This window comes from Giraffa tippelskirchi, chromosome 13 (assembly GCF_054371585.1).
Source record: "Giraffa tippelskirchi isolate mGirTip1 chromosome 13, T2T-mGirTip1v1.2.pri, whole genome shotgun sequence".
NCBI classification, from domain to species: Eukaryota; Metazoa; Chordata; class Mammalia; order Artiodactyla; family Giraffidae; genus Giraffa; species Giraffa tippelskirchi.
This window is the reverse complement of record NC_137287.1, coordinates 33,514,902-33,541,831: the sequence shown is the minus strand read 5'-3', so window position 1 is coordinate 33,541,831 and position 26,930 is coordinate 33,514,902. Positions and strand designations below refer to the sequence as shown.

General features: G+C 48.2%; 1 protein-coding gene and 1 long non-coding RNA gene across 7 annotated transcripts in view; one reads left to right on the top strand and one right to left on the bottom strand.

Annotated features, from left to right (window-relative positions):
- USP7 (ubiquitin specific peptidase 7) overlaps nt 1–26,930 on the bottom strand; it is a 52,962-nt gene that overhangs the window by 13,240 nt on the left and 12,792 nt on the right. For 2 of the 6 annotated variants that reach the window (XM_081559286.1, XM_081559290.1), the window contains exons 1-11: nt 18,068–18,145; nt 14,751–14,855; nt 9,684–9,882; nt 8,040–8,178; nt 7,278–7,366; nt 5,330–5,438; nt 4,387–4,517; nt 3,903–3,957; nt 2,947–3,027; nt 2,756–2,846; nt 513–595 (exon numbers count right to left, since the gene is read on the bottom strand). In XM_081559286.1, the coding sequence (XP_081415412.1) occupies nt 513–595; nt 2,756–2,846; nt 2,947–3,027; nt 3,903–3,957; nt 4,387–4,517; nt 5,330–5,438; nt 7,278–7,366; nt 8,040–8,178; nt 9,684–9,882; nt 14,751–14,793 (1,020 nt within the window). In that variant the 5' untranslated portion in view covers nt 14,794–14,855; nt 18,068–18,145. Of the gene's footprint in view, nt 1–512; nt 596–2,755; nt 2,847–2,946; nt 3,028–3,902; nt 3,958–4,386; nt 4,518–5,329; nt 5,439–7,277; nt 7,367–8,035; nt 8,179–9,683; nt 9,883–14,750; nt 14,856–18,067; nt 18,146–18,773; nt 18,819–26,930 lie in introns of those variants that run through there. The other 4 variants (XM_081559289.1, XM_081559288.1, XM_081559291.1 and 1 more) reach the window with 4 other exon arrangements.
- Nucleotides 18,227–26,427, top strand: LOC145532994 (uncharacterized). Its single transcript, XR_014073746.1, has 5 exons — nt 18,227–18,576; nt 19,064–19,166; nt 19,836–19,926; nt 21,023–21,820; nt 25,646–26,427. It is a non-coding gene; the product is annotated as an uncharacterized LOC145532994 (long non-coding RNA).

The window sequence follows — 26,930 nt, the reverse complement described above, 5'->3', positions numbered from 1 at the left end:
GCTGGGTCACACCCTCAGTGCTCCGCAGAGTTCCTGCAAGGCCCTGCGGCAAAGAGGCAGGGACACTGAGCGCTTGTGCAACAAAGAGAAATGCACTCCTCATGCTGGAGTCAGGATTCTCAGAAAACTAGCAAAAAAGAAAGGCAAAGCACCATCGCCAGCAGCCACCAAAACTGGAGTCCCAGTGACTGAGCGGCTCTCCCTGTGCCCCAGGAAAAACAGAGGACGTGGTGAGGTCAGGGGCGGAGTAGGATGGAGTGAGAGGGGCAGGGGAGTCAGGTGATGGTCCCGCCTCCGATCCACAGGAGGCTCAGCCACCTCCTGCCCACGGCCTCCCCAGCCCTGCACCAGTGACATGACCAGCTCTCTGCTGTCACGTCCAGACTGAGAAACACGACCCTTCCACGCGCTCCACATCAGAGGTGTGTGGACAGACTCTAGCGGGTCTCCAGCTCTTGGTCTGAACACGGAGTGCAAGGACAGGAGGGGACCCAGCCCATAGTCTCAGTTACCTGCAGGCCGTGCTCCCCGGCGTCGTATTTATTGTCACCATCCAGCTGTTCTACTGCCACGTAATCCACAAACGATTCAAATACTTTCAGGAGAGAGAGAGGAAAGTCAGCCAAAGTTATCACTGAAGCTTCGATTATAACATAACCAACCGCTCAATTCAGGCGCCAGAGAAGAAGGAAAGTTATCAACCACTGCAGCTGTGAACACCAACTCCCAGGTCTGCACCTTCACTGACCCAAGGAGAGGTGTATACTCTTAAGCATACTGAGGCTGCTGCTGAGTTGGCCAGAAAGTGTGTTTGGGTTTTTCATAATATCTTACAATATTATCTTGTCTTATGATAACATGGAGTGGATGTTTTATTAATAGCAACATTAGAAACAGCCGAGAACTCGGCCACGTGTAACTCTCAACAGTAGAACCTAAATGTGCTCACCTCCTAAATTTAAAACATAAATGGTAGTGAAATAATGGACGAGTTCACTGACTAGATGGGGCAGTAATTCTCTCACAATATCCATACCACCATAAAGCTGAAAAGGAAGAACACACAATTCATCCAAGGATGGTAGCCAATGGACCAGCAGAGAAGTCTAGAAACAGGCCTACACGGATATGCAGGGCTCACCGCTGACAGAGGGGCAGGCAGAGCACCTCGGGTCCACACTGACCCCAGGTAGAAAGGAACTGCTCTGGGTGGGTTGGAGATCAACAGAAAAGATAAAAGAATTGTCTGATGACTTCAGGGAAGGCATTCTTAGGCACAAAAAGCAAAGAGTGAAACACTGGATTTCACAATCATGAAATTCTGTTAAACAAATGGCTAGATGGCAAGAGCAAAAAAAGTGAGCCCCAGATGCGGGAAGAGTCCCAAAACCCAGCGCAGCGTCCAGAGCCCATGAGGAACTAGTCACACGGTGGTCGTAATGGGAAACAAGCAGTGCCCCCACCCCACCCCACCCCGCACTGGACTTCATTACAAGGGCAACGACCATTTTCATACGCTGAGTGATGGCAGTGCAGGACCCCCAAGAGCCCTCCAAGGCCCCAGCTCACTGCCTGGACCTTCCAGGCAGCAGCGCTGGGGAGGGAAACACCAGAATCTGAGTGAGTGTGGGGACTATAGGGGCCTCAGGCAGCTGGCATCTGCAGGATGGAGAGCCCAGGCGATGTGCTGAGGCTTCTCCGAGAGCCTTACTGAGCACTGACCAGGGAGGGACAGTCCCCACAGCTCACAGTGGCCTGGAACAGCCCTGCTCCCTGCAGGCACAGTGAGAAAGCCCCACGGGGATGGGACCTCAGCCAGTAAACCCGCCAGATGCTGCCTTGGTTGTGGGGACAACTGAACCCCATGGTTGCAGCAAGAGACCTCGCTTAAATAGGCCTCGAAAGCATCAACTATCTCCATATAACTGAAATGTGCCCCAGAACAGAGGTGAAGAACAGCCAACACTCGACAAGATAAAAATCACAACAGCTGGCAACTGATGAAAGATGACTGGACAAGCAACGGGGCTGGAACTCACAGCCCGTGATGAAACACAAAGTCGACGGAGACAGATCCAGAAATCACAGGATTAGCAGACACGGACATCAAGTTACCGTGAACTACATTCCGCATGTTCCGGAAGATATTTAAATTACCAACGAGCTTTTGAAAAGGTGAACTCTCCCTGACTTCCAAGCAAATGCAAATTAAACCCAAGATAGCACCATCTTCCACCATCCTGATGACTACTAACTGCTCTGCAGTGGATGTGGAACAAGCGCTCGCACCTCGCTGGGGGGTGGCAGGGATAAACGGCTGTATCTGCTAAGCTCGAAAAGAATGGTTTCCAAAGACCCATGTTATATCCCCAAAGTGGAATACTACACAGCAATGAAAATGATCAGATAACTGAGGCCACAAGGGCATGGAGGCCATGTTGACAAAAAGCAAACCGAGAATTAGAAGACTATGTCCTACGTGCTCCCGTCCCTGTAAAATAATCCAGCAAAGGATGTTAGAAGCCCAGAGTTTCCCAGGAGGAGAGGTAGGCAATGACAGGAAAGGGCCAACGTCTTACTTAATTAGCAAACGTTTTAGTTTCTTGACCTGAGTAGGATTACCTGCCTGTGTTCATGAGGTACATTCATCGTTTGGGCCATTTTCTCTATAGTGTATTTCAATAAAAACCGCTCGCATCAATGAAGCATTATAATGAATTATGAAAAGGTCGTGCTATATGTACACAGAACTTACTATTTTTCTTTCCTTTTATACTTAGCTGGATATCATAATAATCTTCTCTTCTATCAGATCGGTAGTCTACTTCTTTACACTGGATATAAGACTACAAATAAGGAAAATAAGGCGGCTTAAGCATTAAGTGTCAAAATATGAGCCCTGAAAAATTTTTTACAAATCATTCTTTAAAACTGGTAATCACATACCACCATCTTGCCTCTGAATAATTTAGGTATGGTGCCTTCTACACATGTGCCTTTCATCTTGTTTTCCACATTATCAAGCAACTGGAAGAGAAAGTTTGGCTTTCAGAAAATGTTACACTTAAGCATTATGCAGTAATTTGAAACATGACTAGGAAATTTCAATAGTCAAAGAAATTCTAGACTATAAATATTATGACCTTGAGCATGCAATTATCAAAAACATACAAATCTTCTTTCTTGGTTGGATATTTACAAAAATAACTACATGCAACAGTTGAGATTAACCCTCTATACAGCCTTTGGAATGAATTAGTAATTTGTAGTGCCTTTAGAAGCATTTTTTTATATTCATTTTTACCTCTGTGGAAAAGCATGTAAATTGAGCACTAAACTTAACTCGTATTGGTCCACACCAAGAGATTAATGAGGTTGAGCCTGTCAACAGGATTGACTGGTTTGTCCATGGATATTTAATGAACTGGATTCAATCCAGCTAGTGCTGCAAAAAAGAAAACACACCTTGCCCAGCCAATCACCTTGAATTGCCATTTCATGTGTGTGTGTGTGTGTGTTTTGCATCACGACTGGAAGAGTGGGCACCTGCTAGTGACTAGAGACGGTCTGGGGGAGAATCACCCACACGGAGGTCTGCCTCCACCAGGACTGGTTTCTTGGGTCACTAACTGGTAGATTATGCCAATTTCACAAATTAACAGTCTAACTACCTATACTGTTTCCCCTCACACTTTCCTACCAAATCATTTTTCAGTCTTTCTGGCCTTTAAATGAGATACGTGCCATCTTTTCTTACTAGCCTAGTCCTAGTCCTGAACAAAGATGGGCATAACTGGAATTACAGTGACTGAAGTAGGCCTGAGGTTTTGTTTGGTAACAACTTCTGACAGTGCTTCCAGATATGAAATGTAAGAGGAAAAAAATTACGGCGGGAAACTCACCACTCGACAGAGTTCTTGAACATCGTGTTGCATGAAGCTATCTAACGTTTCCCACCTTAGAAAGATAAAATGAACATACATTTAAACTACTAAATTTCACACAAGTTAACAAACTAAACCGTATCACCAGTCATCATTCTTAAACTAACTTAGAGGATTATTTTGGGGGGTTATAACTCAAAGCCAAGTTGAATTTTATCTGGACACCAAAAACGGTCACAACTTTCTCTTGTTCTGAACGTCTTACTGCATGGGGAGGTCGTGTTTGCAAGTAAACGCACAGAAGCTTGAAGACCGTATCTATCCTTTTCCTGACAGGCAAACCCAAGTGGTGCATTAGTTCTCAAGCAAAATTCTAAAAGGCTCCATTTACAAAGAGGTCCAACAAAGAACACTGGTAAAATGTCTTGACATCACTGCGTTCCTGTGGTCTGCTCTCAACCCCTCTGCGTCCACTAGCTGGGAAAGGTCTCCCCACACGCACCCGAATGACTTGGTCAGCTTCTTTGTTCCTACGGGCTTATCACTGTGCTGTAACTCGTAGAACACTCTTTGCAATGCTAAAGGGACACTTTTGGATGAATCGTCGCCCTCTGTTGGCATCATGTACACAGCCTAAAAGAAGCAATTCAGAAGTAAAAATGGAATCTTATGTGAAAGTATCATTTCTAACATCACAACGACTAAGGTAAGATGGGTAGGGCTTCTCACTATCCCCTCAAAGAGCCAGAATATTCTTCCAACAATCATGGATGTCTTTAGAGACAATCTAGAAGTTACAAGAAAGTGTAAAAAGAATTTTAAACATTACTCATAGCTTACCATCCAATGAGAATCACTTCTATTTCATACTTCTTAGAGCAACATTTTTTAACTTAACTTGACATGTCAACAAAAAAAGTTGATGAAACCTTCAAAGCTACTATCCACACTCAGCCTCTGATCTAATCCTATCAAGGTAATTACTGCTTCCTGGAAGACTAGTGCAATGCAAACAGGAAGTGCCAGCAGATCCGCCAATGGGTCTGTGCTATTCTCTCGACCTTCCTAAAGTACAAGTAACTATCCTGTTAGATTTTACGTTTTATCTATAAAAAGTGAAAAACCAGATTACTGGCCAGTAGTCTTTCAACTCATCAACTTCCATATAAAACTTTTCATATCTTGCTCCTCCTGACTTTCATATTTAAAAAAAAAAGCTTGATTATTTGTAGCCTAATAAAGTTAGGTTTGCTGGCTGTACTAAGCTTTTCATCACACCACTTGGCTTCACAAGTGTCTGAACACCGAGGAATGAAGCTACGTGTTAAGCGTGAGGCAGGGCCCTCCCTGGAGACAAGCCTGGGGCTGGGCTGTTCTTGCCCCAGAATTCTGCAGAGAGAAGGAAAGCTAGAGAAGGTTGAGGAAGAGAAACACCATCTATTTACCTTGCGTAGCTGGTTTGTGAAAAATAAAGTCTGCAGCAGGCTGTTCATGTAGCAAGTCGCTCCCTGATTCTTTAAGCCGACGTAGCCCGTGTGCTTCTTTGAGTCCCACCTACGAGATCAGTTTGAGGTTCAGGGAAGGCTGCGCCCCCATGCTTTTGCCATGTGTATGGGCGACGTGGCTGGGGCCGGCTGCTCTGTGCAACCACCTCCGGCCCCCTCCTGACACGGGGTGACATCCGAGCACCCGCTTCCAAGGGCGTAACTTGTCGCCAAGCCAGGAGTCCTGCTCACCCAGCTCTCTCCAACGTCACCTGTGTGGTTCACTCAAGTGTGGGGACTAGTGGGAACTCAGTCTGACTGGGGCGGCTGCGTGGCCATCGTGTACCCAGAGCACAGCTCCCACATACGAGCTAAAGTCTACTGCTATCAGGCTGGTTCCCTCGCACACGTGTAACACACACGTGTAAGTCCATGCAAGGTGGAAACCACCGAAACCCTCTTTTCTGTAGTGTCACATACATGGGTGAGGACAGGTATGCCGACAGGGTCAGACCTCAACTCCCAGAGCCTCTCCTCTTGAGTCTGTTGTATCACTGGCTGCTTAGGACAGTGAACAGTCTGCAGCACCCCCACAACCCCCCACAGTAACAGGAAGCAGAGGAGCCCTCTCTCTCTGCACAATGCGAACATGTGGCCAATGCTAGACGTTTCCTGTGAGGTCAGCGTCGGCAAAGACTCTGACGCTGGGGGGTATTAGGTTTTCTTGAGTAAGACAGTTTTGACTGCTAAGTCTGAAAAACCCAATCTGCTTTGTTTTTTTTTAGTTAAAAGACATAAGTATAGGGGAACACGGTTTTAAAACGAGGGCAAAAAAAAAAACCCACAAAAAATTTAACTAGAAATACCACCTTGTTGCCCACCCTTGACCCCGGATATCTGAATATGATTCAAGTATACAGCTCAAGTGTGTGTTTCAAAAAGAAGAGTCTGATTTCTCTGAGAGTAGCCCAATTAATACGAAAACCAACAAATCTCATTTGTTTTTTAAAATTCCCAGTGCCACCAAGCCACCCAGGTTAGCCTATGCGCTCCTGCCAGAGGAGGGCCACGTGGGAGGAGAAACACGCATGAGCAGCCAGGGCACCTGAACGTGCCCCGTTCCTAGACCGCACTGTGCTTCTTCAGTTCTTGGCCTCAGGACACCCGTTCAGCTCCAACCTGATCCCAACGCACCAGCTCAGCCTCCGGTGCGCCCCCTGCACACTCCCCTGACGCCCTGCCCATCCCTCTCCCTTCTTACAGATGAAGGACCCAAAGCTATATACTCTTCAAGGCCGAAACCTTGCTCTTGCACACAGCCCTCCCAGACCCGGGACAGAAGGCCATCCTCCCAGCTCCCCACCCCCTCCCCACCACCACACGTATCATGGCGCTGCCCACCCTGCCAACAAAATAACAATCACATATGCTGCCGTAGTTACTGTTATTAACTCCTCTGCCCGACCGGTCCCTAAGTTCTTTGAGGATGTAAAACCATGGCTGCCTCATTCACCACAGTTATAGTCCCAGAGCCCAGCAGTGTGTCTGGCTTATAGAAGTGTGTTACTCGCTCAGTCGTGTCCGACTCTGTGACCCCATGGACTGTAGCCCGCCAGATTCTTCTGTCCGTGGGATTCTCCAGAAAAGAATACTGGAGTGGGTTGCCATGCCCTCCTCCAGGGGAGCTTCCTGACCCAGGGATCGAACCCAGATCTCCTGCATTACAGGTGGATTCTTTACCATCTGAGCCACCAGGAAAGCCCAGGCTCATAGAAACTGCTCAATAAATGTGCCACACAAAGGCACCAACATGAAGCTGACACACATGTCTGTGTGCCACAGGGCGAGCAGAGAGGGTGCACCTCTGCTCGCTCCTTTCACTACAGCACCCAATCAAAGAAAAACTTACGCAACTCCATGGGGGGCATCCGCCTGTACAAAGACTTCAAAAGTAACTTTGTCATCATCGATAAATCCTTTCTCAGGATCAGTCACTTCCTGTTTTTTTAAAAAAAAGAATATCCAACTTGCATGAGAACACATGAATGCTCGCTTCATTTCAAACAATCACCCTAGTGCCCTGTACTTAACAGATTAAAACACTACTTTTTCAAAACACCGAAGTTGTGCTTTCTAGTTCTACAGTGCTCTGGCCTGTTTTCAACAATGTTGTCCTCTGAATGAAATTAGCCAAAGTGTGGATGCCTCCGGGAGGAGCGGGGGGCGGGGGGGAGGGGAAGACCACATCTCAGACCCGAGACCTCCATGTCCACTCAGCAGGCAGGGTCCAGGGAGGCCACTGAGAACACTCCAGAGAGCCGAGCAGGGCGTTCTTATGTCCTAACTGGCTTCTGCTCCTGCAGAAGCAACCCCAATGCGCTGACATGAGAATCTGGAATCTCCCTGCACCGTGCCTGCCTCGGTATTATTTTTCTTAAAGGAAATCTAGCCTATCCAAAAAGCAGTAGGCTACCTAACAACGTCTGATCAAAACACTGGCTGCTGATAACCTCGGCAAGGAATTGGGAGGAAACCCATTTTCAGTTACCTATCCAACTCACAAAGCAAATGTTTCTGACTCCGAAATGAATGGATAGAGGAGCTGAAGAATCAAGAATCAGGGAGTGAGGATCGAGGCTCAGATGATTCAGTCTGAGTAACTGTTACTTACGCTCCAGGCCATGAAATTGGAAAATCCCCAGTCGTTCTCTTTATGGAAGAACAAGTGACTGATGCGCCGGCTGAACGATTTCTCATCATCTCTGTAGTTGATGATCTTCAGCACCGCCTGCGCGTGACAGGACCAAGACCTGTGCGAGGAGGGCGACCTGAGCCTCAGTCCACAGTCTGACCCACACCGACCCCGTTTTTTAAGAGCACACAAAATCGCCCGTATCATTTCCATTTTTTTTTTTAGATGGAATAAAGGGCACACATGTCCATGTTTAATGAAGAAAGAAGTTAAGGGGGTCCCGGGGTGCCCCTGTGTAGTCTGGAGGGATTTCAATCTACGTTTTATGTCTTTGATTTCTAAAAGGTTTCAAGTTTTTTATTGATATCTATAAAACACAAGCGTTTGAACTTCAAATAGTGTCCTGAGATTTGACAAGAGACGATAGCTTTTTGGTCAGATAGTAGTTCTAGTATCAAATATGGTGGGACTGCTTGAAAAGCACAGAAGAATGATAAAGCTGTTTGGTTGTTAGACGAATAGACCTGAAGCTCCAGGATCTACAAGTGTCACTCCTGCCCCTCCCCCCAGTGCTGCGAGGCTCCTGGGTCGGGCTGCACAGGGGCTCCGAGAAGGACCCCCCTCCGACCTGGGAACGACTGCAGGGGCCGACGTCCGGGGCAGACTGCACGTTAAATGCTTGAGACCCAGCTCAGAGCTCACAGAAGGACAGTTCCAAATGAACTCTGACATGACCGCAGACTCGTGAGCACAGGGGCAGGGGCTGCTGCCTGCTCGGGTCCCCTGTGCGGGCTGCACCCCGAACCGCCTGCTGCTCAGGCTGAGGCTGTCTGCCGGACTAAGCAAACCCAGCCCAGAGGCTCGTCCGATCAGGTCAAATCATAATGTGAACTGAACACAGAAGTAAAAACGCAGCCAAGGCCCTGACTGCTCCTTAAAACTGGCTTCTGAAACACTCAGGTAAAGAGGAAAAATGGAAGGAGCTGGGTCCCCTGGGGCCTCGGCAGACCACTGGCGCCAGTGCGGGGAACTGTTCGGGTAACACCTGCATCAAGGTGCCAAGGGCCACCACCTGGGGGCAGCAGGGAGATGTGGGCCAGGGAGGCGGCCTTCTCCTGGGCTGGTCAATGTAGAATGAGAAAAGGAAAAGTGAGCTGGGATCCCCTCAAACAATTGCTCAACTATGCTGCTGGGAAACAATGGGCAGCAAGAGTTTGGTCTTTAACTTTACCTTTTTGAATAACCCACAGAATCAGTTAACATACAGTGTGGATGTCTGCCTGGAGAGTTTTCCTTAACTACCATCTTCCCCTCTGGCAGTTATTGGTAGAATAAGAATTAAGGTAGTCCAGAGAGGCCCTAATTTCATGTTCCACAGGCAGATAGATTCTCACATACACAAAGTTTAGTGTTCTATTTGCAGGAAAAATATACACCTTTTCTAGTTTGGAGATAATACCTACCAGTGAGTTTTTAAAGAGGGAAATGTATTGAATCTAATTGAAAATCAAATTGCTATGTAGAGGCAGCAAGGAAATTCACAGAGAAATCCAAAATTCAAAGAGGCCAATCTGGCTTATAACTAATTGTGGATTTGTAATTGCATCATTTAAACTGTCTTACGTGGAATCAGATTCAGCATTGCACTGGAGAAAGAATCCTACGCTTTTTTGGTGTGGTCTGTCTGGATAAAAGCGTGGCATCACCATAATCTTCCACGGCAGATTTCGCACAAAACACGGAGGGCTAAGGACCGACTCACTCAGTCTGCTGAAGCGCTCGACAGTGAACTGAAAGGTTGCCTCGGAGCGCCAACTCGTGTCTGCAAGAGAACGCTTTGTCAATCACAGGGCCCGGGCACCGTCGGACAACACTGAAAGCAGGACAAACCTGGGATAAACATTCGCTACAACAGCAATTCAACCACTGAAGCCTAACCCTCTGGGGAAAGGAGAACATCATCTCCAATTTAATAACAATCTGAATTGTGAGATGACATACAGTTTGTGTGAATGAAACCCCAGACTCAGAGGGCCAGCAACAGGCACCTGCCTTCCCACCAGACTGGCTCAGTGTGATTAAGAACGTCTACTCTACTCTGTCTTAATTCCCAAGTAATCTGCAGTGAGTGGAGAGGCTGGAGGAAAGGAATAAACTTCTCCCGTCACATCTGTTTAAGGACAGGGCTTGAGGAAGGAAAAGAAAAGGGCTTGAGACCTGGGCTGAGGGTAGAGAAGAGACATGGATTTGCAGGCAAACAGGGCCTTCCGAGGAGTGGGGACAGCCATTCCTGGGAAGCGCAGCACTGTTTAGAGATGAGACCATTCCTAAGAAGTTAGCTAAAAATAAACGTTAACTTCATCCATTCACTATTTTGGTGAAATACCACACTAGATTCTCTAAGGGGAAATATTTGGGGCGGGGGGTGGGGGTAGAACGAAGAAACTAGTATTCCTTTGGACATGAACAGAATGAACTGTTAAATTTACTCAGCAAGACCAAAGGCCAACTTAAGAAATCAAGGTTTCCTCCAATAAAAAGCAAAGCACTGATAAGAATTAAACTAAAAAGTCACATTTTGAATTCTAGCCTTTTCTGCTGGTGACTACTCATTTCAAGTGACCCCAGGCTGTCATAATTAGCGCCGACAACCCATCAGCTTTCTCCAGCTGCCCACCTCCTCCCCCCAAAAAAACCTGTTACTGGCCAGCACATAAGAAAACTGCAGCGGGAAGGACAAATTGCAGCGGGAAGGACAAATTGCCACTTTCCAAGCACTTCCCTGCTTTTTATGAGCCTGTCTCGTGGCAGGAGGGGACAGTTCACAGGCCCCCAGGGACTGAGGGCCACAGGTGACCTACAGAGTAACAGGAGGGCCTTTTCTGACTAAGCAGCAGGGGCTACTTTGTCACCCCCGTACCCAGGCACAAGTAGGGTTCTCAGGCCTAGGGAGAGCGTGCCGAGAACACGTCCAGGCCCTGCACGCTCCACTCGGGGCACCGCGGTGCTGACTTCTCAGCACACACCAACTACCTCCACTGTGGCTGAATTTGTTCTTATGAAAACATGTCCATCAGTCCTCATGAGAGGGTAGTATTCTTTACCAAAGAAAGAAAACCCCAAAGGATGTGCTAACAGCACTTTTCCCTCCATTTAAAGGTTCTGTCCTCACTTGTTTTACTACTCGTAACCCAGCTCTTTGCAGAGGCCCTCAAAGGAAGAGCAGCTGCACGGCGTGCGATGCATTCGGGCCTCTGCAGGAGTCACCCTCATCCCTTCCCGAGATAAAGAGTCCACGGAAAAGGCAAGATGCCTGTTGCAGAGAATGTGGTCTAGAGTGCTGGGGAAAGAAGCGGGCCGCTCCTCCACAGCCACACACGTCATATTTGAGCAGCGTCCAAACCCCGCAGCCAGGCAAGGCAGGTGCGACTCAGCTCCCATGCTACAGGTGGGGACACTGAGGCTTGCTGAGGTTAAACAGCTTGTCTCATCCAAGGTGTCACAGGGAGGTCTCAGGACCCAAGATCCGTGGACACTAAACACAGTGACCAACGCCATCTTAAAGAGTTTAGGGGACCAAACCCAGAGCCCGATTAAACCAGCCGCTATCCGGTGATGACAGGAGACATTCCGGGGACCCAAAGACATGACGTCACAAGCTCCCACCTACGTGACTTTCAGTTACCATTCAACTTTTCGTAGGATGAGTTGTATACAGACAAAAAAATGCCTTTTTGCTCTTCCTCCCCACACTTCATAGTCAAAATCCTCAATTAATCTTAAACAGGACCACACGCGCCTGACACGGGTCGGGGACCAGCCAGCCCTCCGGCGCTCCCCGCCCTGGCCCGCCTCCTCCCCTCCCCTCCCCCACGAAGTTCACGCTTGCTGAATCACACACCAGATGTGAGATGCTGCCCAAGGCACAAGATTATCTTCCACAATATGCTAATCAGGAGGTTTGATGTGGGACTTCATGTGAATAAACATGTTGCCTCCCCCTGCCTTCGAGCCCTTCGGACCTGTGGCACTGGTGGCCGAGACCAGAGCACGGCTGCCCGCCGAGCTCGTGCCACTGACGGAGCAGCTGAGAACCTGCACTAGTACCAGCAGGCCCAGACAGGTGGGGGTGCAGGAGAGCAGCAGGCAGGAAGCCCCTCTCTGGTGGACAGCGCTGGCCTGGAGACCGTCTTCTGAGGAGTTAGAGGGGGAAATGGGTGCAAGATCTGGGATTCCACAGACTACTTATGCAGCTTTACCTGCAATTGCTTCAAAATGAAACCCTTCTGGGTAAAAGTGGTACACTTGGGATTACGAAGGCCACCTCCTACCCTCCCGGATTACTGCCTCATCCAAATAGACTCTGACCTGCCTGAGCACCATGGGACACTGACTGACCATGCCAGCGTCTGGTCGGCGAGCCTGTGCCGCCTGTTGCCCTCACACACCCTGGCAGAAAACCTGGTCCTCCAAAAGGCAGGCCTGAAGTTCCCCCAAAGGGCACTCTGGCAGAAGCTGTATCAAACCTCAATTATTCGTTCTAATACAAGTCTTTGCACATCCCAGTTAATCCCCAGGAAAAAAAATTAAGAACTATTGCTTCACAGGCACCAACCACCTAGATCTACAACAATCACTACCTCAACTGGACATTTCTCCCACCACTGCTGTCAGCCACTTAACTGCCGTGTAAGAGCCTCCCCCACCACGAAGGCTTCTCGGTAAGACTGAGGATCCTAACCCATGGTTCCCCACACTGGGTACCCTCCCTACATTACGATGTCAAGGACATTCAGTAAAAAGAAGTTCTGGCGTTTCAGAGGCTTGGGGAATCATCAACAACAACAAAAAAGGCTTTCGGAGAAAGATGTTAGGAGGCTGACAGCTCAGAAGTACTCAGTAAAGAAACACGCTTAACCCAGCACTCCTCTAACGTTCTGCAGATTTCTGAACACTTTTCGCACACACAGATTCTGCCATTAAGTGGTTCAAAATAACTATCATCGTGGCCCCCCACCCCACAGTCACCGTCTTTTCATGCTCCTGCCCCTGGGCCTTTCAGAAGACCAGGAACAAAGGGTACTGAAGACCACTGCTACTTTGTCCTGTAAAGTGCTTTTTCCAGCTGATAATTAGCAGTAGGACCATTTCTGCTTTTAGGTTCCATAACACCATCACTGACTACTAATAATTTAGTACAACTGGCCTCAAAAGGAAAGGGGTGTTGTGTACACTGTGATCTCCTCACAATGGTTCTCAGGTGAGGCAATCTGGGGCCCCCGGGAGACTTCTAGCCACTTTGAGAGACATTTGGAACTGTCACGACTTGGGGAGGGCGGGGGGGGGCAGGGAGGGGAGGAGGGGATAACACGGCATCCTACAAGTACAGGACGGCCCTTTCTGACCAAGAAGGATCCAGCAAAAGGCCTTGGAGGCCTCGGAAGCCTGCTCCTGAGTCCACATCTGCGCCTCCTCCCGAGACCCCCCACCCCAAGAACACCTGGGGCGACGCCAGGACGAGCCTGCTCTGTGGCACCAGCTGTGTGCAGGGCTCTGGCCGGCTGGGGCGGGTCCCTGCTCTGGGAGAGGCTACCATCGACCCCTGCCTTGGGCCTTCCCTGCGGCGCTCTCTGAACCACTGCTGGCGTCTGCAGGGTCTGCGATGGAACCAAAGGGCCCCCGCAGCCGGGGGGCCACCCCCACACCGTCGCCCTCTCGTCTGTGGTGGAAAGCGCACTCCACAGGTAACAAAGCAGCGGGTCAGACCACGCCTCTTTACCTTCCTCAGATATGGCCTCAGCCCGCTGCCAGGGGTAAAGCGCACTGTGAGAGAACTCTCAACTACGGCTGCAGTTTCTCATGGAGGCTGAACTTTTGGCAGGAGGTCTGAACAGCAGTCCTTCTGGTGGTGCAGCCCGTGACTGACGGTTTCTTTCAACTGCCCCGTTACACCCCTGGGAAGGACACAACCCTCATGAGGATTGATGGACACGCTTTTGACAGAACACGGTTTCATATCACACTGCAAGACTCCGGGGGGCCGCATAAAGTGACTATTGGCTGCTACCTTCTCGTGGGGTCGACCTGGCAAACGCACAGGTCACACCAGTCTGGTAAGGCATAATGAAGAAATAGCCTCGAGAGAAAGTGCTTCCCTAGGCCCAAAATGCCCATGCACGTACAAACGTGTGTACTTTGCACAGAGAAGATAAAAGACCAAAAGTCAGTCTGGGGGATGAAGCCCAAAGCTTGATTTTGGTTTCGAACCTAACCGGAGGGGGGAGGAGTTATCAGCTACAGACAACTGATACACTTGCTACAATAGGAAGGCAACGGGAAGCCCGTTCCAGTGTCTAGAAGTATCGTGCTGCAGACGAAAAGGAAAGGACAGTAAGGTACTTGTTCTGTATACTAGGAGTGGCTGGAAAATTAACTGCAGGCCTGAGCAAATACCCGTCAATTACAGGCTAATGTATTTCAACCTTCTCGCCTAGGCTGGGGAGAATCAACTTACCTTGAAATTTGCAGGCAATCATGAAATTCAAAACCGAACCAGGCTCCTAAATTTTGCTCAGATACAACCTCCTGAAAACTAGCTACTCTTAAAGAGACTCAGCAGTCCTCACGGAAGAAGTGTCTGCTTCCGACAGCTTTCTGCCCAACACCAGGAGACGAAGCCCGGGTACTCACCGTCCTCCATGTCCTCCTCTGTGTTGCTGTGCCCGTCACTCATGGCCACGTTCCCGTTGATAACAGGGTTTTGGGTAATTCTCGGTGGGTCATCTGTATCTCCAGCTTTAAAGGAAGCAAAGAAATTCCATGATTTTTACCTTCCTGGCTTGGATCAAGTAAACAAAAACATATCTGTACTTTGGACAATTTCTAGTCACTAATAAGTTCCAACAGTGCCAAATAATTACACTCTAACCCAAAAGATACTTACTGGTATGTTTGCTAAAACAAACTTTTTGTCCCTTTCAAAATGCTAAGTGGGATCTGAACACACAATAATCTGCTGAATTTGCAATGAAATTTATTTTGAAAAAGGTTTCTACTCATTAAAACTCAATCCTAGAGAAAATATTGTTGGGGAGGGGTTACTACAACAGTGTACATTAGAATCTTCCATCATGGATACACGTGCCTTAAAACAGCAAGCTCATTCTCAAACTGTTACTGGACACTTCAATTATATGAAGTATGAATCCATACCAAAGAACAGCAATGGCATTTTGGGGTGTGGGGAACTTGAAAAGGGGGTCCCTGGGAGGATGTGAATGAACAAAGATTCTAGAAAGGATCACTAGCAAAATGCTTGCTGAAGTCTGGCCTGGAAAACATTTATATAAAATCAGAAGTGAGGATTTAAAACTTTTAACCAAGGACTGGCAAATATGAAGTGCAAATTCCAACTGTAACACTCCCATCCCTCTTCATTCATTAAGTATAATCTTCTTCGAGACATGGGGCCATGGTTTAAAAGAAAAAAAATTTTTTAAATTTCTGGCAGGACTTAGGATTTAAACAGCCTCTACTGGTCAAAATGGCCATACTTCGCATTTAAATCCTGTCCTTCTGGCATATAGAACGGTTTACTGCAACTAATGATGTTCTGTGTTTCCTTGTACGGTCAGCTTTCCCTGGCAATTCAGACACTCCAACAGAAATTAAGAATATCAGCTACAAACAGGAGATGTGGTTTTTAAAGTAGCTACATAGCTGTGTCCTTGGACTCCAATATTTCAGAGCCTTTACACCACTCCAACAAGCAGTGGGTCTGATTCAGCACCAAGGACAGCACCCTTTCCTTCCCCCTCTAGGCAAGTTCCAAACCCAACTGGCAGGTTGTATTTCTCAAATAATTCCTGAATATAAACCGTTCTTTTTTTCTTAAGTATCTCAAAACACACCTTAGAGTTCCTTGGAAGCCAAGAAACAGGTATTACCACCCAAATTTAGACAACTGCCAATCTTGATGTTTCAGTTCTATTAAATATCAATAAACCAGCAAAGTTGCTCAGCGTCCAACTCTTTGTGACCCCATGGACTGGAGCCTACCAGGCTCCTCCATCCATGGAATTTTCCAGGCAAGAATACTGGAGTGGGTTGCCATTTCCTTCTCCAGGGTACCTTCCCAACCCAGGGATCGAACCCACGTCTCCCACATTACAGGTAGATACTTTACCGTCTGAGCCACCAGGGAAGCCCAAAGCGAAAGTTGCTCAGTCATGTGGGACTCTTTGTGACCCATGTATAGTCCATGGAATTCTCCAGGCCAGAATACTGGAGTGGGTAGCCTTTCCCTTCCCCAGGGGATCTTCCCAACCCAGGGATCAAACCCAAGTCTCCCACATTGAAGGCAGATTCTTTACCAGCTGAGCTACTAAATATCAATATATACATTTAATTAATTTTTTGTCAGGGTGTCATAAAAGCTGTTTATGAAAACACAATTTTTAAACTGGCTGCCTCAATCATGACACCCTGACAAAAAAACAGGGAAAGCAGTAAGGAAAGCAGAAATTCCTTCTCCTGTTGCTTATCTAGCTTGAACCATATATGCTAAAAAAGTACTTTGAAATTTCCACATTTACCCTCCTAAATTAATTACCTCAAACCACCAAAAAATATTTTGAGGAAAAATCCTACAAAGGCCTATGAAATAAACAGCACATTCCACCAACGGAGTATTATACAGCAGTTTTTTTTTTTTAAGGTTCTTAGGGAATTCCCTGGCAGAGTGGTTAGCACTCACACTTTCGCTGCCCAAGGCCCAGGTTCAATCGCTGATCAGGGAACTAAAGGTTCTCAGTGAACCTATTTGATGTTCTGAGTTAATAATATTAAGTTTTTAAAAATGAAGATGCCATATCTATCATCATATGCAATCTTTGCTATAAAAGAGATGAGTTTTGTTGGAGTAAGACTATGTAAATTCTTATTGCCCTTTACACCAATAAACAAACATGGACTAGAACACAAACTAGCACGAAGTTCTGAAGCAGCAGTGATTCTTCACTGCAGACACACACACGTCACATGAATGCACTAGAAATCTTGAAGCCATTTGCTCGACATGTGCTTGGTACTTTGACTATAGTCCCTCGGGTCTGTAGAAGAGTTTTAAAGCATGGTTGGTAGGGCACACATGCAAAAATGACCAAAGTTTCTCTGAAGTTGGCTCCCAAAGGCAAGGCGGGTAGGGTTCCATGGTTAGAATGAGGGTCTCCTGAGCACCGCCCCATCTTTTACATAGTACACATTCCTGCTGGGGTGACCAATTTCCCACCCTTCAACAGGCATGGTGACAGTGGTCCAGGCCAGTGGCTGTGAAACTGCAGAAAAGGCCCCTGGCTGGCCCATGACGTACATGGGCAAACTGTCAGCAACAGGCCCTCCCAACCAACTGGCATGGGACCCTTGGAGAAAAGGTCGGCAACTCAAGTCTAGCTCCTAAGGGACTGAATATCCAGTTAAAATAAGCTCCTCATGAATGACTTAGTTCAACAAAAGGATTAAAAATTTAATTAAGACACAGTAAATCCCTGGACCAGAATTAAATGATGGAAGTGCCTGATATCAAAATCTGAACTAGGCTTCCAGAAATATCCTAAATGATAAGGCTGTTTTTATCATCAAGGAAGAAGTGCAACACTAGCATTTATGTTTATTTATCACCATATAAACTGATCCTATTCTGAATTTCATATCTGGCCCAGCTGGAATTTTCCCAGATATGTTAACTCTCATTCAGCCAAATATGAACGATGACACAATGATTACAAACACCAGTGACAATACAGAATGCCTCAAATATACAGACCAAGTCTCTGGTACACTTAAATGTCAGGGAGGGGGGGAGGAGTTGATTATAATTCTGAAATATGCACGTGATGCCCAGAAATACAACAGATCATTTCCATTACTCATGATTAGTAGGCCTTTTGACAACAGCATTGTGATAGTATCAGTGGCAAATTTTAACATATACATATGGCACAAAATACCTTTTTAAAAGAGTGACTTCAGAAACACAAAAGCCTCCCCTGTTTAGTTACAAAGCCTGTATTTCCTCCTTTTTTACTGGGGCTCCCTGTGCCTATATCCAGCTTTACTCTTCCCAGACCTCTATGATGTCACAACCCAGAGCCACTGACCCAAAGAACACTGGCCAATTGCTATGGAAATGAGGTGGTCCCAATTTAGCACCTGAATCTCACTCCTGGAGGAGAAAAACAGAAAATTCCACTTTGATGGCCTTGATGTGTTCCATCACTTCACAAACTTCTCCCAAAAAGGTTGGGGAGAGGGGACCAAACAACCTCAATAAAACCTCACGGCCTTCCAACTAAGTCTGTATGCTGCCCCCAGGAGGTAGCTGGACCACGAGGGTCCAGCCACGACAGAGTCACTCTCCACTCAGAACTCACTCTGCCTCCTGCAATTCTCAAAATCCCCAACGAGTGATACAGCCCTGTGAGCAAAACCCACAACTTGGTTTAAAAGGGCAGAAAGGGTAAGTGGAGGGCCACAGACACCACGCGACCTTGACATGAGTGGGTCCTTGAATGGGTCAAGCAGAACCTTACCAGTCCAGCTTAAGCCCCACCCCACCAGTCCACCCTGACTTCCAGGTCAGAGCCCCCAGGCTTCTGCTTGGTCCCCCTCCTCTCCTCTTGGTGTCATGAGGCCCCCACTGGGCTCGCGAGTCACCTTCTGGTCCAAGTGCACAGTTCCCCGCCATATCTGCATGGCTCTGCAGCAGAATCTGCTGGGGGTCGGGGGAGGGGAGGGCAGGGTTCTCTCAGCCACATCAGCGTGACTGCATAGAACCTCCAGAGCTCTCGCTCAGCATTCTCTTTTTAAAGCTGCTCACAGTATCAGGCCCAGACACATAATCAAGCAACCACCAACTGAGATGATCACCTTCAAAAGGCAAAGTGATCCAGAAACAGAGTTTTGTACAGGTCCAAACGGAGATGTGCATATATATCCTGTTTCAGCTCCATCACTTCCTCTCAAGGATTCAGATACACTCGATTTCCCAAGGTTCTGATCCACAAAACCCCTGGCTCTGAGCTCAAAGAAGCAACTGATAACTCAATGGTGAGAGACAGAAGATGTACCACTCCTGCTTGGCCCGGCTGAGAGGCTGGGCTGGTTAGAGGAAGGCGGGGTGGGGAGTGGGGGCAAGGTAGGGTGGGGGCGGTGGGGAGGCAGGCAGCAGCTGGGGCCCTGCCCTCAGCAGAGAACGGGGAGGAGGGGGTCTGAGAAGGCTTCCACAAAAGCAGGGACCCACAGGTGTCGGCTGTCACACTCCCCAAGAAGCCAGAACCTCCTGGGTGTTGGGAAACAATTCCGGACGCCCCTACAAAGCCCACGATTCTGTGGGAGAACTCTGCTCGGTGTCAACTCTGGTCCCCCTAGGGGAGTCTCAGGGCGAGCCAGGCCTCGCACAGACAGGGAAGAGACAGAGGACACATCCCTGGGGTGGAATGGCCAGTCTGAGCTGTCGGCTCTCACCAGGTTAAGTTAATCACCCCAGCACCGCTGGGCAGGAAGGAGCCGGTGCCGACCAGGCAGCAGGGCCCACAGGCTCTGCCAACAAGCTCAGCCCCATCCCGGCCCAGTTGGGCAAGGACCACAGCACCTGTGGGCTGTGAGGACACGTCCAAAAGCTTCCTGGCCATCCCTCCCTCTGTGAAACCTCTTAGAAATGGAAAACTTCGACTATGCTTCAAAAAAGTCATTTTGAACCCATTATCACATTACCAGGCTCTCCATCTCCTCAAGGGGTGGACTCCCTTCCGGACACTGGTCTTCTGCAGACACAACCCACCTAGCGGGCTGCCCTCCTCTCACAGAGGTTAGTCCCCCTCTTAGCAAGCGTTGAGATGTGTCAAGAGCAGGCTGGGCCCGGGCAGTGGGAAGAAGTGATAAGCAGCCCCTGGACACAAGGGCTAAGGCGACAGAAGGGCAGACAGACACACAGGCCTGGACCAGAGGTGGGTGGGCGGCCAGGCAGTGGTCCTGAGAAGCACCTGCCAGGCTGCTCCACAGTGAACAGGAACCAGGCAGTGGGCGGTGAGGCTCGGGCAGAGGGTGGGCAGGGCCTTGAAAACCCCTGAGTGCACACAAGCACCCATCCCCAAGAGGAACCACCTGTGGCCCGGAAGCACGTGACACTGGGAACAGGGGTCAGGACTGAGAGGTCCGGGTCTGGACCTGGCTGCCAGCCCCAGGCAGCCATCTGACCGAGCCTGTCCACCTACCGCGGGCCCAGGCGTCCATCCGAAGCTGGTCCTGGGAGGAAGTGTGAGTGTGTGTGAGTGTGAGAGAGAGTGTGTGTGTGCGCACGCGCGCGTGCCCGCGCTTCTGTGCTCTCGTACCCCTGGCCTCTGGGCAGGGCAGCCTCCAGTGATTCTAGACTTCCTTTGGTCATATTAACAATGAGACCATGACTTAATCAACATTAAGTGGTGTTAACACATGTTAACATGTGTTCTGGGTTTGATTTTTATATGCACTGGCTCCGTGAAGGGAGCTGGAAGCCCACTTGTGGGTGGTGTCTGCCCTGCTAAACCGGGGGTTCTCAGCTCCTGAAAGTTCCAAGCAGACACAGTGTGCTGAAGCCTGACAGTGGGCTCCAAACTCTTAAATAATTCAGATTTACGTCAGTTATAGGAAAATAACGCCCCAAGGAAGGCCCCGGATAATCTTGTGTTCCTTAAATAAGACTATTTGTTTGCGGCTCTCCGTTTGGCTTCATTATGCAAAAATCGTCTGTCCTCTGGAGGACCGTGCTAACCCGCCATCATGTCTGCCCCACAAACCACGACTGCTGACTGGTGTGGACACCGACCGGGCTCAAAGAGGGGTGTGCACCCAGCACAACTGAGGAGCTTATAATTACGTCCCAGCTGCTTTCTTACACGTCCGGTCTCATCTGCTCTACTGTGTAGGGGTGTCCGGTTGCCGGAGAGGAAAACAAGCCCCAGCAAGCCCAGCAGAGGGGGGACGACATGGACGCTCCAGGACGGAGGGAGAGTATGAGCAGCCCGCAACAGCCAAAGGATTCACGAGATGCTGAAGTCAAGACGACACAAGCCAACTACAGCCAAGGAGAGGTCCCTAAGAAATACAAGTAACAAGTATGCCCAACATCCCTAATTAACAGGACACCCCTTTTCATCCACCAGATCAACAGTGAAAAATACTGGAGATGCCCACAGATGCGGAGGGTCTCACATCACAAAGTGGGTGCCAAGTGGCTAGAGTCAAAACTTACAGTCAAATCATTCTCCCCAAAGGCGATATTTATGAAAGCCAAAGTCATGACTTAGAATGTCATTTCTAGATGTCTATATTCTCAGAAAACTAGCACACATGCCCCTAACTGTACACAAGCATGTTTCTTACACTTACACATGTTTCACAAAGAAAAACTTTATAAAACACAAACGCTCATTAATTCTAAGGGCCATATGTGGTATGGCTCCATTCGTTTGTATCAGGTGTCCAGAAGAGTGATTTCCACAGAGTTAGAAGGCAGACCAGCCTCTGGTTGCCCAGAGCTGAGAGGGAGACTGGAAGGGTGATGGCTGAGGGGCACAGGGGTTTCTCTTAGGCGTGATAAACTGACTGCAGTGATGGGTGAATATGTTTATTAAAAACTGCTGAATTGCAGGGTATATGGAATATCTCAATAAAGCTGCATTCTTGGGGGGAGTGGACAAGAATGAAAAAAAACAAGCCATTCTGCATGGGAACAAACCAGCTTCACAGAGCACGGCCATCCCGAGGGCTCTGCATGGAAGTGCTGTGTGCACTGAACACCTGAAAGTAAAAGTGAAGGTCGCGTCCGACTCTTTGTGACCCCATGGACTATACAGTCCATGGGATTCTCCAGGCCAGAATACTGGAGTGGGTAGCCATTCCCTTCTCCAGGGGATCTTCCCAACCCAGGGAATCCAACCCAGGTCTCCCACATTGCGAGCAGATTCTTTACCAGCTGAGCCACAAGGGAAGCCCAAGAATACTGGAGTGGGTAGCCTATCCCTTCTCCAGTGGATCTTCCTGATCCAGGAATCAATCTGGGGTCTCCTGCACTGCAGGTGGATTCTTTACCAACTGAAGCTGAACACCTGAGGCAGGTGTAAAAGCTTTACTTTCTGCACTATTTCTCTATAAATAAACATTCTGGGGCTTCCCTGGTGGTTCAGTGGTAAAGAATCCACCTGCCAATGCAGGAGACATGGGTTCCATCTCTGGTTGGGGAAAACCCCACATGTCGGGGAGCAACTAAGCCCATGCGCCTCAACTACTGAGCCCACGAGGCCTAGAGCCTGGGAGCTCTGCAACAAGAGAGGCCGCCACAGTGAGAAGCCCATGACCACAACTAGTGAGCAGCCCCTGTCCACCACAGCTAGAGAAAAGCCCGTGCAGCAACAAAGACCCAGCACAGCCAAAAATAAATCAATTAAAAAAACAAAAAACAAATCCATGGTGGTGTCTTGAAAAACACACAATGTTTATAAATAAAACACTGTTTGTGTGTATGAATTCACCCCATCTTCGTGCAGTTTTAAAGAAAGCAAGACTGTTAACGGAGAAGGTCCACCCAGAGAGGACTCAGTGAGCAGGAAGTCCTTAGGGAACAAAGCGGTGCATGTGGGCAGGACAACACCCCTCATGCATTAAGTACACAGTGTTCACCCCTTGGATGGAGTCTTGCTTGCCCTCCTGTTGCCTCAGCAAGTACACATGCCTTTACAGAAAAGGTAAAACCACCCATCAGTTCAGTTCAGTTGCTCAGTCTTGTCCAAGACTCTCTGCAACCCCACAGTGCAGAGAAAGGCACAGTGGAAGACAGCCTGAGGCCTGAGAGCGCCCAGCCAGGTTGCAGCAGGGACGGAGGAGGGGGCAGAGCCGCCCCGCTGAGCAGGGGGCAGCAGGACTCCTCCAGCAGACCCCACACAAAGGACTGCCTCCATTGTCTGTGACCGTGAAGGTCGTCCCTGTACACCTGGGCAGCCAACACCCACCCTTAAACGCCCGCACTGTCTACTCACAGACACAAGGAAACCCGGGGCTGAGGAATGGGGTCAGAAGCAGATGAAGAGATTTTAAAATGCATACTCTGACTGTGCTAATTAAAACTTTAACAAACCAGTCAAGCACAACCCATGTCAGGGGAGTTCCTTTATTTGTATAAAGCCACAAACAGAAGAGCCTGGGACAGAGGACCAAGCCGTTTCTGGTTGATGTTTTTTCTTCTCCCCACAGTGGTGCCACTGGACTATCACTCAGGGCTGACTCTCCTTTTTGGGGAGCCCACCCAGACTATCAAGGAACACTTACATCCAAGACATTCTAAAAAAACTAGTGGCGAAAGCAAGTGGGAGGAAGACCAGTTTCCCAGGTAAAGTCACCAGAGCAGGAGACAGACCATGTCCAAGGGGTGAAGACCTCAGTTCTCCCCAAATTGATCGGTATGTTGATACACGATTCCAGTCAAATTCTCAGCACTTAGGGAAACAATTCCGAAAGGAGCAGTTGAGCTGCTCCAGCAGCTGAGACAGAGCTGTGTTAGCAAAGGGGTGGACACAGAACAGAACAGGAGAGCCCACAAAAAGGTCCGCGTCAACATTACTGCCTGATTCTTGACAAAGGTGCAATAATTCAGAGGAAAAGAGTCTTTTCAACAAACAGTAAAAAACAGTTGGACGTTCATAGGCAAAAATAAATAAACTGCAACCTTGCACCTTACACAAATACTAACTCATAATGGACCTTAGGTGAACAAACATTTAAACTTTAAAAAGTAATCATGTGATACCCAGCAAAGAATTGTCAGACATAACAACAAAAGCAAGATCCATAAAAGAGAATTTTGATAAAATGGACTTCTCTGTAAAGACACCATTAAGGGAAAAAAAAGACAAGCTACAGGCTGGGAGAAAATATTTTCAGATCACCTGACAAAGGACTTACACTAAATATATAAAGAGCTCTCCAAACTTGACAGTAATAAGAATTTTAAAAAGCCCAATACTTAAGCAGACACGTGAGAGAGGGTACAAGGATGGCAAATAAACAAACAGAAAGATGTGTGCCTGAGCTATTAGATATCTGTGAATTAAAACGCCCACCACCTATAAGATGACTGAGGTGAAACCACTGGCAAGGCTGAGGAGGGGGTGGCGAGGACCCAGGCACGTGGACAGCAAGCAGGTGGGCAGTTCCCCACGGAGCACGCCTCACCCAACAACTCGACACCTTCCTCTAGAGAAATGAAGACTCATGTTCACACAAAAGCCTGAACATGGGTATTTATAGTGGCTTCATTTGTAACTGCCAAAAACTGGAGACAACCCAGATGTCCCTCCGTGGAATTGAGCCCAGCAATAAAAAGCAACGAACTACTGATCAGGTTACAAGCTGTACGATTCTGCAAGATGACAAGACTGCACGGAGACATACGAGCAGCTCGGCGTGAGGGGCTGCTCTGGGTCCCGCTGGGCCAGGGGGCACACACAGATCTGCACCCGAACTGCAACGAGCCGCTGACCACACAACCAAATTCACTGTATGTAAAACCAAAGGGAAAAAACACCTGCAGGGCAAGGAGAAGAATATGATTTACCAACTCTTTAAATAAAGACCGCCTTGGGTTACGAGTTCAGAACTTTATCCACATGGAAAAAGAAAACAGACAGCATAAAAGAGGCAGGTCTGAGTCTTTCTACCCCAAGACCTGCGGGCGGTCGTGTACATCAATGACTGCAGCACAGCTCGTTTTCTCTAGGGGGAGAGGGAGTCAGGAACGTCAGGAAGCCAGGAAAACAGGAGGTCAGATACACACTCTGCTCCAGTGAACTCGGGTACATAAATAAGGTGTGATGTTTCAAAAGCTATGTTTAAATTCAGATCAATTCAGAGTTCCTCCAACTGCTCCACACAAGCTACTGGAAAATGGAGAAAGTGAGGGGAAAGACCCAAAGAGGACAGGAAGTTGAATTCTGGCCATGATGAAGGAGCAGAAAGCAAAATAATCAAAATCACAAATTATTTCTACTTAATTGTCCTCTCCTTGAATTCTCACAGAGTATCTGTTCATCTTAATGGAGCCTATACATTTTTATGCATACATAAAATACATTCTATACATTTTTAAGTGTGTGTGTGGGACCACAGGACAATGTCCCACTACGGGGGACCACCCAATGCTGCCTGAACCTGGAATTAGCTGCTGTGGACAACTTGGCTGCCAGTTGCTAATTATCATCCAACCATCTTCACCTGCAAGGCTTCCCCAGTGGCTGATTTGGGAAAGAAACGCAGCAGCAGCAGCAGCAGCAATGCAGGAGACCCCGGTTCGATTCCTGAGTCGAGAAGATCCCCTGGAGAAGGGATAGGCTACCCACTCCAGTATTCTTGGGCTTCCCTGGTGGCTCAGCTGGTATAAAGAATCCGCCTGCAATGCAGGAGACCTCGGTTCGATCCCTGGGTCAGAAGATCCCCTGGAGGAGGGAACAGCTACCCAGTCCAGTATTCTGGCCTGGAGAATTCCATGGACTGTATAGTCCATGGGGTTGCAAAGAGTCGGACATGACTGAATGACTTTCACTTTCATTTTCACCTGCCAAGTAGTGGTGACTCTAACGTACAGATCGAAAACACCGCTCTCTTTGTGCCATGAGCTTTCTGGAGATTTAACTACAACTCTGTTCCCAATTAGGTAACAGCGATGGGCTGAATGAAAATGTAATGTTTTAAGGGATTTTTAATGTAACTGTACAATGAAATATGCCAACATTTAAAAGGTCTGTAAACTGTGAATTGAAACTTTCAAATGACAAACGAATAGTATTAGAAATGCAGCATTCAAAGTTCAAGACAAACCAGTAAGTTTTAATGTAATAGAACATGAAAAGTTAATTCATAGGGTTTTCAAATTGCATGTTGCAATTAACCTAAGAAGCTACCAAATTGTGGTGTAGTATGAACTGCTACAATGACCTGACAAGGCTCTATCTCTGTAAGTACTATGTACCTCTGTAAAACTGGGTTTCTTTATATCTCCAGTAAAATTTGCATCGCAACTGACAGCAAAAGCAGATGTGAGAATCCAGCGGTCTCCTATCAAGTCTGACAATAAATCTGCAAAATGTATAAAGAATGCCATTCCTCAGTAAACTTTTGTTTTAGAAAATATCTGCTGCACATGTGGGTATCCCCTGGCAATCCGGTGGTTAGTACTCTGCTTACACTGCCAGAGGCTCTGGTTGGGGAACTAATATCCCACAGCTGTGCTGCATGGCCAAAAAACCTCACTGTATTAAATGTGCTACCACATATTGGTTTATTTACTTTTAAATGAGTGACTAATTTTTAATTTCTAACCTGGCAAATAATGAGAGGCATAACCCACCTACCCAGCAGCTCAGCAATGACAGTCCAGAGACCAAGCTACCTGGTGGATGTGTGCCACGTGAGCTACCCTGCAACCCAGGCCCCTCCCCGCGGAGCTCCTGCAGGAGACGGTCTGCCAGCAATGAGGAGGGTGCAGCAAAGGAGCCCCGCGTTCCTCGATGCCTGGGGGCTTGTCTGCCTCCTGGCCCCTTTGCTTTGTGAAGATGGCACCAGCACGCGGGGAGAAGCCCACAGGGACGTGCTCCAGCCTCGCTCACCCACCTGCCACCGTCTTCCTTCGCAGCCCATGGGCCAGGTGGCCTTCCGTGCCAGCGCCAGCGGACTGTCAGCAAGTCGCAGAGTTGTGCATGGGAGAAACCTAATAAGTGCCTCCATGTGTCTCTACTGCTGCTAACAACCCTCCACTGACACTGATACACCCTCACCCCGCACCAC